Genomic DNA, 10,081 nt, shown 5'->3' with positions numbered 1-10,081 from the left:
CTCAACGAACACTTGAGACTGGCCAACGCTGCACTGCAGGAAGGAGCAAGACAGACCTGACCAATGAGGACAGATGTTTTTACTTTATATGGAAAAATCCAAGCAAGCCAATAACTAATCTAACGACATCTTTAAATTACAATAATGTGTGTTATGAGTGGATCTGGCTAAAGAGTCAGAATAATAATTGTGGCAAATAAAGTGTGTACTTGCAACACGATGCGTACGACTGTAAAGATTAAACAAGTGTTTTCCACATGTATTCGACTCTGTTTATTGAGTTGACAGACAGAAACATGCAAACAAGAGTGAGAGCTCAACTAGCAGTTTTATAGCCTCACATGATATGAATTTTCTAAAATAATTTTAATGCAAACAAGATATGTAGCACATGAGTGATATGGGAGATGGGTGGAGGTAGAGGGAGGTATTTGTAGTCAAAATGCTCCATCTTCTCCATCTTCCTTGATGTGGCTGGTATGCTTTCAGTCAGTATTGCAAAGCACCCTGTGGATGTAAATAACAAAAATAACATGTCATCATTGCAAACATGAAACTACACCCTGTGAAAACAGATAAGATTGTCCACAAAAAATGTCCTAGCAACAGTGTTTAAAGGTTAAATAAGGTGCGGCTAATGCACACTCGGACTTTACCATTTATTCTCTGAAGGTAGTTCAGTCATCGTCATCATCGTCCTCAGGGACAAAGATGTCGTGTTCCTCCAAGAGAGCAGCAAAGTTCTTGCTGATGAGAGTTCCCACATACAGGAAAGGCACCACCACCACTGTCATGCGGAAAAGGCCAAATGGTGTCTGGAAAACATGAGGAAGGAAGTGTGATTTCAACATTGAAGATTAACTTGAAATGTGACACAGGAACTGTCTCAACTTTCCCCAACAATAAATAAGCTCCAACTTCAGTTTGCTGTAGAAGAGTTCTCTCCAGATTTAGGATCATGGCCACTGTTTCTCTGAGAGCTAAACAGAAGAGCAGCATCTTTGATGTTACCTCATCGGCCATTCAGTGTGGCAGACCCCACCCTCTGGGACTCTCTCCTGACAGAGAACGGCCACGGCCCATCTCTGAGCACCTTTAGAAAACCATCTAAACCTACCTGGTCACAAGGGCTAGTTTCATCCTCCCCAGCTGGTATTTCTGCTTTTACCTTCTGTCCTTGGTTTGTTGTATTTTTCGCTAGCTCTGTAAAGCAACCTTGGGTACGTTGGAAGGTGCTGATTAAAACAAGATTATTCTTATTACTACTAAGATAGATGTCAACATCTATCCTAAGACCTTCATATCTTGGTGCACACTACTGATAAATGATATTCATTGGGTTAACCAGAGCTAGTTTTGGGACATAGCCTCATATTATCTTGTTTGCCCTGTGGCTCCCGGTAGGTTATCAGTAAAGACATGTTTCTCCCTTTGGCCTTTGAGGTGGATATTTCTGTTTAGTTCTTGTTGTGCTGAATTGCCTGAGAAAGAGTAAAGTCAATTTGAGGCGAATGTGGATTTTCCATTGAATCAAAAATGTTAATTTTAATTGTATGTAGGGTTGTTTTAAGAGCTGATAGACATTTTTTTAACACACACGCGTCAAGTTATTACTCGTCGAACAAAGCATTCATCATTCACTCTCCTATTTACATCACATTTCGACTGACTACATTAATAAATCTACTTATCTCAAGGATTCAAATTTATGGCAATTACTTCCTGAAAGAGCCCTTTCGCAACGTGTAAACATGCGTCTCATTGGTCGCCCCGAGGAACCCAGCTGGAATCCAGCCTTCCTATTGGTCGCAGCTGCTGTCAGTCCTGCGCTACAGCCCGCCCTCCCGGTGACTAATTTCAGGTCGGTTTTTCTCGTCGGTAACTGAGGCAGAAGCACTCACTTTGTCCGGCTTGGGGAGGATGGCTCCGGAGGACGTCGACACTGCGGTTCGGATCGAGGTGGTCCTGGATATGGTCGAGGATCTGGAGCCGCTGTTTCGGCCCAGTAAGGCCCCATTTCTGGTGAAGAGCCGCAGCGGCTGCCGCAGTACAGTGGTCGCCATTTCTACCAGTGTATGACAGAGAGGGAGGGGCTGAGTTATTTATTGTGGGCGTGACGTAAAAAAAAAAAAATTTAATAAATAATTAGGATTACAAAAATAATTGATCAATTAAGCCCTGCAATATAGTTATAGATATTTGTGTTAGTTAAGTGCAAATTTTATAAAATATCTCTACAACATAGAAGGTGGAAAGATCAGCCATTTTTAACAGTAGAGGACTTTCCTGAAGCTTCATGAAGCCTTGAAGCTTTCGATCCAGTTGGTTCACTCATGGGCTGAAGCTTCATGGTGCTTCATTTGCTCTACTGCGCCATCGAATAAATGTAAAACAGGCAGAGTGATTAGAATGACACCATGGCTTTGAATTGAATAAATGAATGTTTGTGATGCCAATACACACATTATAAACTCATTAATATGGTGTCTGTCTTTATGATACGATGGCAGGGTCAAAAGGGAAAGTGTAGACCAATTGGGCAGAGGGTTGTGACGTGAATGTGCTTGTGTGACTAGGGACAACATGTAACAAGTAAAATAGGGACAACATTTTATTTATATTTATTTAAAAAAATTACTTTTCCATAGTGCTGGGTGTCAGGCGGTTTCTTTTTTTTGCAAATTTCGCGCAATAAAGTCCCAAGTCCACAAAATGTGAGGGGGGGGGGGGTCCACTGCGGCGGGCTCGCGAGGCTTTGATCGTCACCACATACGTCATCAACACAAGCCTCGAAACGCGCTTCACAGAATTCTTCCTGGATTACTCGACCCACGCTTCGAAGCCTCGACACGAAAGGACACATCACTAACTAGAAAAATAAATGTTTATCGTGACAACACTGAAAGCAGTTTGCTAGTTTAGTAATCATTTTCAGTGGAAACGAGTAGTTGAGGTGAAAATGATGTCAATATTTGTTTCTTTGTACTTGGGCTTTTATGGGTTCAGTCTTAGGTGAAATAAATATAAAATAATCCTATTCCATTACTTTTGTGTTTCATCTAAATTGTACAAATTGTTGTTTTCATATCCTAGAATGGGCTCTTTATATTTACATCAGTAGAGGCCGAAATGTTTTTTCCAGTAAATTACAATAAGATCAAAGACAGGATTTATTTTTTTGACATAAGCTTTATTTTTTAATTTAAAGTGGGAGCTCCGAACATGCATGATTACAGGAAGCTGCCTCTCCGAACGTGTTGAAGTCATTTCATGGTGTTGTTTTTTTTAAACAGTGACGCGTCACCACACGGACGGGCGCGCGCGAGGCGGACTGCAGCACTTCCTCGAGGCGTAGGGGGTTGAGCGCGCTCCGCGGGCACGCGCACGGAGGGGAAGTGGAAGACGGAAGAAAGGAGGCAGAATAAACTTGTCAACTAAGTGACTGGATCCACTCACAGCCACAGAACATGGTTCCACCGGGTCGGACACTTGTTTCCACCTGAACCCAGGCCGCCAACCCCCCGCTGTGTCGACCCCCAGTCCCCGCTGCCCCCCCTCGCCCGGCGGACTCCGGCAGTTTTCAAACAGATTTGCCCCAGCTACCCGTGGACGACCACCGTCACAAAGTCACAGCTAGCCGCCGCCGAAGTGCTGTGATCCCCGCAGACTTGTGCTGAAGAGACCCACGACCAGCCGGTCAGCTCAGCGGGACTCTGGGTCCGGTCCTCGGCCAGGGAAAAGTTGTCCTCGGTGGTGGTGCTGGTGGTGGAGGAGCCGCGGCCGAGGCCTGCAGTCAGGAGGAGGCTGCATGTGTGAAGCCCGCAGCTGGCGAGGAGCAACTCGAACAGATAGCAGCTGAACACCCGGACCAACATGTCGGCCCAGGCACAGATGCGGGCGATGCTCGACCAGCTCATGGGGACGGGGAGAGACGGTGAGCTGGGGGGTTAGATTCGGCTTCTGGTCGAAGCTAGGGGCAGTCATTGTGAGTTGAAGCTAACGCTAGCTAAGGCTATAGCTAACCAGGCTGCCCCAGTGTGTCAGGGAGGCATGCAGGACCCACCGAGCTAGCTCACATGAGGACAGCTAGCCGCTTAGCTACCTGTTGTCTTTGAGTTTACATGGCGACTTTAGCTGCTAGCATCGTGTGTCAACCCCATCCTGCGAACTTTTTAGCGTTTTACGTTGTCAGGGGTATTGTGCTTGTTTATTCGTGGCACCATTCCACCATTTTTATTTGTAGCTAAATTTGTATAGCTTTGCAGGTAGTTGCTACATATGTTTGACCCATTCGCTGTAAATATGTGAGCGAGGTGATTTAGCATGTGGTTGTTGTTGTTTAATCATGACACTAGTGGACTGAAGTCGAGATTACACCTTCTTACTCGTGGGTTTTTCACTTAACAGGAGACTCCATGCGGCAGAGAATCAAATTCAGTGACGAGCGGGTCTGCAAAAGTCATCTTTTGGATTCCTGTCCTCACGATATCCTGTCAGGCACCGTGAGTATCATTTTTATACACACACCTGCATATACACTGAGTTAATTATCATGTATCATACAGTCATTAAGTAGAAATGCAGTAATAACATTGGTTTTGTGGCTGCTTCATCACATCGGAACCTAAAATATATATAAGTATAATTAATAAGTGTTGGACTCAATCTTGTGATATCATGACCACACAGCAAAGGAAGTTATTGTTCAAATACATCCACACGTTGCAACTCAATCTGAAAGCAAAAAGCTCTTAAAGCGAAAAGGATAGATAGCTCCAATGCAGTTTCATTAGGAATGGTTCAAAAATGTTGATCGAACTCCTGGTCACTTAATCCAGAAGAAAGGCTAAGAATTGAATCGTAAACCAACTTGTTTATTAACTAAGATAGGGCTTCAGCCACAGGGCAGATTACATTTTAGAATCAAAGAGTACAAGATCAATACAAAACTGTGCTACTTTCTCTGTGCTTTGATTGTACTCTAACTCAATGTCACATTTGCTGTGTCTGATGTGATGTCATTTGAATTCCCTTTTTGAACGAGAATTAAGTTTTACATTAGGGATTTGTTAGCACACTAGATTTCCAGATGAGTGATGTGAAGTAACGAAACATAACGTTTAATTCATGCAGAGAATGGACCTGGGGGAGTGCATAAAAGTCCACGACCTGGCCCTCAGAGCAGACTACGAGATTGCCTCCAAGGATCAGGAGTACTTCTTTGAACTTGATGTGAGTACCACTCAGTACAGTCACTTCCAGCAAAGCTGTCTCAGTGATGTTACCCCTGATGTGGGAGGACATATCCATTACACACATGCTACAACTTTCCTGATGAGCTGGTGATTCCTGCCTCAGCAGCTAACTGGGACTCAAATTATGAGGCAGGTCACATCAGAATAGTTTCTCTGGAGTTTTTCTTGTGCAAATCAGTTTTGTCATATGAAATTCAAATTGTATAGCCTTCTGTGAAGAAAATTTGGAACATATTTTGCTATAGGGCCACAAATGCTTGACTTGAATAGGGATTTAACTTAAAAGTGACAGCTTTGTGATTGTGCTTCAGTCTTTTCTAAGGATGTCCGAGTTTGGACTATGCTGGAGGTTTGATTTTAAGGATGCTTGAGAGACCGATGGAGAAATGGGCAGATGTTTGTGAGCACATTAAATAAATGCACTATAATGCAGTCTTTTTCAACAATATATGACACATGTTTGAACTGTAGAAAGTATAATGGAAGTTTGTTTGGCTATGTATATTTATATAAATTCATTGTGTCTAGTAAAGTATTGTTTTACACAGAAAATATTCCTCTACAATAGTATATCTTTTGTTCTCACTTACAAAAATCCTTGTATTCTGTTTGTTTTCTTTCAGGCTGCTGAACACCTTCAGTCTTTTATTGCAGACTGTGATCGCAGGACCGAGCTGGCCAAGAAAAGACTAGCCGAGACACAGGATGAGATCAGTGCTGAAGTGGCTGCAAAGGTGAAGAACTTACAATATTAGAGTTAGTTATCAAGAACAAAGTCATGTGTTGATGTCAATACAGGATCCTGTCTCTCCAGAGCAGTTAAGAGCTCTCAGCATATATTTTTTCCTGTTCATTCGGATTAAGTGCTGCTCAAAACTAATTAGGTCCTATGTCTTCTAATCAGATAACCAACTGGGTATCAAGAATCTCTGAAAAGATGAATCTTTTACATCTTGAAGCTAATTATTTTGTGTATTTTCTGCCATGAAAAGGCTGAACGTGTCCACGAGCTGAACGAGGAGATCGGGAAGCTGCTGGCCCGGGCAGAGCAGCTCGGGAGTGAGGGGAACGTAGACGAAGCCCAGCAGCTGCTGGAAAAAGTGGAGAAGACCCGGGCCGCAAAGAAAGAAGCAGAGGTCAGACATTGTATAACTGCTTTGTTGTGACTGTTTATTGTGTTGGAACAGTTTCAATTAATTTAATTATGTGTCGCCTGACAGAACGGAGGTTTTAAGTTTCTCTTAAATATGTTGCATGTATTAATAACTTTACTGTACATCCCCGATGAGTCAGACACACATTTATATCATCCTATTTGAAAATGACTAACTTGTATTTTTGAGTTAATGATAATTCTTAATTCATAATAACGTAGCTTTGCATCATGAAATACAAGTTTAAATTGTTTGTATTTTATACTCATTGTGCTAAAACCTTTGCTCCTACAGGATGTGTACAGAAACTCAATGCCTGCATCCAGCTTTCAACAACAAAAACTACGTGTGTGCGAGGTGTGCTCTGCCTACCTGGGTCTCCACGACAATGATCGTCGTCTGGCGGACCACTTTGGTGGCAAACTGCACATTGGCTTCATTGAAATTCGGGAGAAGCTAGAAAAGCTAAGGGTAAGAGATGCCCTGGAATTAGCAAATTCTGTTCAGTCAAGACCTGTGACAAGTGTATCCATCTCTTTACTCTTTTACTATCTTTTTGTATCCAGAAAGCAGTAGTAGAGAAGCAAGAAAGACTGCGAATGAAAAGACGAGAGGAGCGTGAGCGAGAGGATGAAAAAGAGCGACAGTGGGAGGTAGAGCGGGAGAAAGAAAGAGAAAAAGAGTGGGAAAAAGAAAGAGAAAAGGAGAAGGAGCGTAAGAGGTAAGAAAGTTTTTCTCTTTCTTCCACCATGTACTCTGAAAGGATTGGGAGTCATCTGGAGACTGAAACGTTCTGATTTCTATTTCTGTCTCAGGTCAAGATCTAGAAGTGGAGAGCGTTACAGGTATGTCTGCCTACATAAGTTTGTCTGGGTCAGAAACATATGAATGATATTTCACATAGTCATACAGACTAATAATGTAACACGCTGCTCAATCTGTCGATTTAAGTGTGCTTAAAACTCAGCATTCCATTATTATTGGTTGGCTTGTAATGGTTTTACAGATGTATGGAGATTCAGAGCGATGTTAAGCTAGTTGAGTGCCATGTGTGAATATATTCACAATACACTAGAATATGAAGTAGTTTTATGATTCCGCTGCTCTGTTGAAAATCGGTTATTGTGTGGCCATAGTGTTATTGGAAGTAGTAGTATAACATACAGCCAAGTATTAAATCGCTGTAGCTACTGTCTTTTCCAGCATGAAGGCTTTATCTGATAATCTGTTGTTTATAGCCGTGAAACATAAATGTTTTTGTTTTTTCACTAAAATCTGAAAAACTCTTTGTAATCATTTATCTAGGGATGGTGGCAGCTCATCTTCCCATCGCTCAAGACGCCACCGCTCCTCTCATTCCAGAGAAGAAGGTGGTGGTGATAGGGATAGGGATCGAGAGAGGGAGAGGGAGCGAGAGAGAGAGCGGAAACATCGACACAAAGAAAGGCATCGCTCACGTTCCCACTCTCACAGACAAAAAAGGAAGAGGTGAGGCTTTTGTCAATCACTGAAACCTGCATAAAGTAAACCTCCTTTACTTTGGCGCCAAAAGTGTTTTGTTGGTCCAGAGCTGTGGGTTTGTCTGAAGGCTGGAAAAACATGTTCTGCTTCCACAGAGGAAATTGATTGATGAATTTTAGTGCCTCGCACACAATATGTTCTCACGTGCATCCTGAATGACAGGCACCCTAAGAATGCTTGTAATAATGAGATACTTCTACCATAGCACATCATTTCCTTATTAAAAATATTATCATCGTCTAAATATATATAAAATTGTGATCATTTTACTCTGAAATGAGTTCCAAATTAAACAAAGCTATAAGACAAATCTCAAATTGAAGTAAAGTACCTCAAGTCCTTATTTTTCTGCCCTTTGTACTTACATTCTTTTCCTTACAGATCCTCCGCAGATGGATCATCTAACACCCAGGACAGAGAGCGCTCGGTGTCCCAGGAGAGGTTGAGAGAGGGCCCAGGAGAGGGCTGGCGTCAGGACAAGCCAGAGCAAGGGGACTGGGAAGACAGGGGGAGGTCCATCTCACCGGACACAACCAAGGCCAAGGAACGAGAAAGATCCCTGTCGTTGGAGCGAGACCGGCGTTCCAGCTCCGGAGAGCGAGAGTCCGGGGAGATATGAACAGGAGGGGAGGCCTCCCCAGTCTTTGATTAGGATATATTGTCTAACAAAAAGAGCATGGGAGCGAGTTGGTGTGAGTGAGTGTGTGTGTAGGTGGGTGGGCGGGGGAGGGGGGATGGTCAGCTTTGTATATGTGGTCATGATGAAACATGTACAGTAGAGCAGCATTGACCAGTGGGAACTTAACCAGGGGATGAGGGAACAGCTTCAGTGGTGGCGGTCATGAAATCATACAAATCAACTTTTATAAACCTCTGAATTGTGAGGTCTATTGTCCTGGAAGCAGCACAGTCGTACCCCTACGCCAACCTGTCCATGACGACAGTGATGAGACGTGACTGAGTGAAGAGTCAGCAGAGGCCCTTCTTTAAATCTGTTTTTATTTTACTCACATGAAGTACTGTTGTGTTTTTTTTTTTTATCATTAGTTAAGTCATGTTATTACTGTTTCTGGATTTATTTACATGGGTTGGACTCATTAATGTGCATAACCCTCACTGTGATTTTAGACAAATGAGCTGTGAATGACTGGAGGCACCTCTGACACCTGCGTTGTTTTTTGCTGTCTTCAAGCCATAACATTCTCATTTGGGATAAATTTGATCGACATTCTAGAGTCTCACTTGAGAGATGAGGTAATTCTGTCCAAACAAACATGTTTCTCAATGAAAGAAATATTTCCTTTCGACGATGTGCATATTTACAAACTGACAGCTCATGGCCTGCTTGTTATAAAATCTGGATCCACAGGAGGGATTTATTTTGCTGTGCCACCGTAGTGAATAAAATGCTCTGCTTCCATTCAAAAACAGTGTTTGACGAGTTTTCTCTGCAACTTCACTTTGTGATTGTTTGGTAAAGGTACGCATCCTTTTATTTGTGACACTGCAGCAGAGGACCAGTGTTTTCGAGCTATACAACAACACAATAGTACATAAATATCCACCCAGCTGCCACTTTATTCTGTACTTTTTTATATTCTATTGCCATTCATCTGTCTGCTGCCAATGATTTTCTAATTATTTTGAAACTGTCAGAGGATAATTAAAGTATGTTTTAGTAATGAGTACTGGACTTAATTATATTAAGAGGTACTAACACCCCTGTTGTATTGATGGCACTGAGGAGAGTGCTCCGTTACACTTCATATACACTTATAATACATTTCTAAAATTACTAATAAGAACTGCAGAAATTCATCACATTAAATTGAGAAGAAAGAACCATGAATTTCAGGCATCTCTGCATGAAAACCAAAACGACCAAAATAGATGCTAATCAATTGACTGGTTGTGTCGTATGTGAGGTAATTCATTTAGATTTATAACAAACCATATTTATAAAGGTGAATATCTCAGAAAATTGAAGAATAAGCAGAAAAAAATTGCATGAAAACCGAGACAAGTGATCATGAGTACCCGGGTGCAGTAGACCCAGCAGCCTCTAGGTGGCAGAAGCCAACTGGACATGACGGAGAAAACTTCCTGGCGCGATGACGTCATACGCAGGTTCGTAAAAAAGGGCGCCAGGGA

General features: G+C 42.4%; 2 protein-coding genes across 2 annotated transcripts; one reads left to right on the top strand and one right to left on the bottom strand.

Moving 5' to 3' along the window:
• Nucleotides 1-258: 258 nt before the first annotated feature.
• LOC133023760 (essential MCU regulator, mitochondrial-like) lies at nucleotides 259-2,076 on the bottom strand. Its single transcript, XM_061090826.1, has 3 exons — nucleotides 1,902-2,076; nucleotides 657-815; nucleotides 259-507 (listed from the first exon to the last, which is right to left on the bottom strand). The coding sequence occupies exons 1-2, from the start codon at nucleotides 2,061-2,063 to the stop codon at nucleotides 678-680; spliced, it is 300 nt and encodes a 99-aa protein (XP_060946809.1). The 5' UTR covers nucleotides 2,064-2,076; the 3' UTR covers nucleotides 259-507; nucleotides 657-677.
• Nucleotides 2,077-3,326: 1,250 nt separating this feature from the next.
• On the top strand, nucleotides 3,327-8,637 carry zgc:158803 (LUC7 domain-containing protein). Its single transcript, XM_061083896.1, has 10 exons — nucleotides 3,327-3,934; nucleotides 4,408-4,502; nucleotides 5,134-5,232; nucleotides 5,879-5,989; nucleotides 6,248-6,391; nucleotides 6,704-6,880; nucleotides 6,976-7,130; nucleotides 7,225-7,254; nucleotides 7,715-7,897; nucleotides 8,312-8,637. The coding sequence occupies exons 1-10, from the start codon at nucleotides 3,874-3,876 to the stop codon at nucleotides 8,547-8,549; spliced, it is 1,293 nt and encodes a 430-aa protein (XP_060939879.1). The 5' UTR covers nucleotides 3,327-3,873; the 3' UTR covers nucleotides 8,550-8,637.
• Nucleotides 8,638-10,081: the final 1,444 nt, after the last annotated feature.

Source organism: Limanda limanda, chromosome 2 (assembly GCF_963576545.1).
Source record: "Limanda limanda chromosome 2, fLimLim1.1, whole genome shotgun sequence".
Lineage (NCBI taxonomy): Eukaryota > Metazoa > Chordata > Actinopteri > Pleuronectiformes > Pleuronectidae > Limanda > Limanda limanda.
The sequence above is the reverse complement of the archived record's forward strand: the minus strand, read 5'-3'. Positions and strand labels throughout refer to the sequence as shown.

Excerpts from the sequence above, each read along its gene's own strand:
- LOC133023760 (XM_061090826.1), bottom strand. The coding sequence starts at position 2,063 with ATGGCGACCACTGTACTGCGGCAGCCGCTGCGGCTCTTCACCAGAAAT. Across the intron at positions 816-1,901 it reads TCCTCCCCAAGCCGGACAAA|ACACCATTTGGCCTTTTCCG; the intron begins GTGAGTGCTTCT and ends CATGTTTTCCAG.
- zgc:158803 (XM_061083896.1), top strand. The coding sequence starts at position 3,874 with ATGTCGGCCCAGGCACAGATGCGGGCGATGCTCGACCAGCTCATGGGG. Across the intron at positions 6,881-6,975 it reads AGAAGCTAGAAAAGCTAAGG|AAAGCAGTAGTAGAGAAGCA; the intron begins GTAAGAGATGCC and ends TTTTGTATCCAG. Across the intron at positions 7,255-7,714 it reads AGAAGTGGAGAGCGTTACAG|GGATGGTGGCAGCTCATCTT; the intron begins GTATGTCTGCCT and ends TCATTTATCTAG.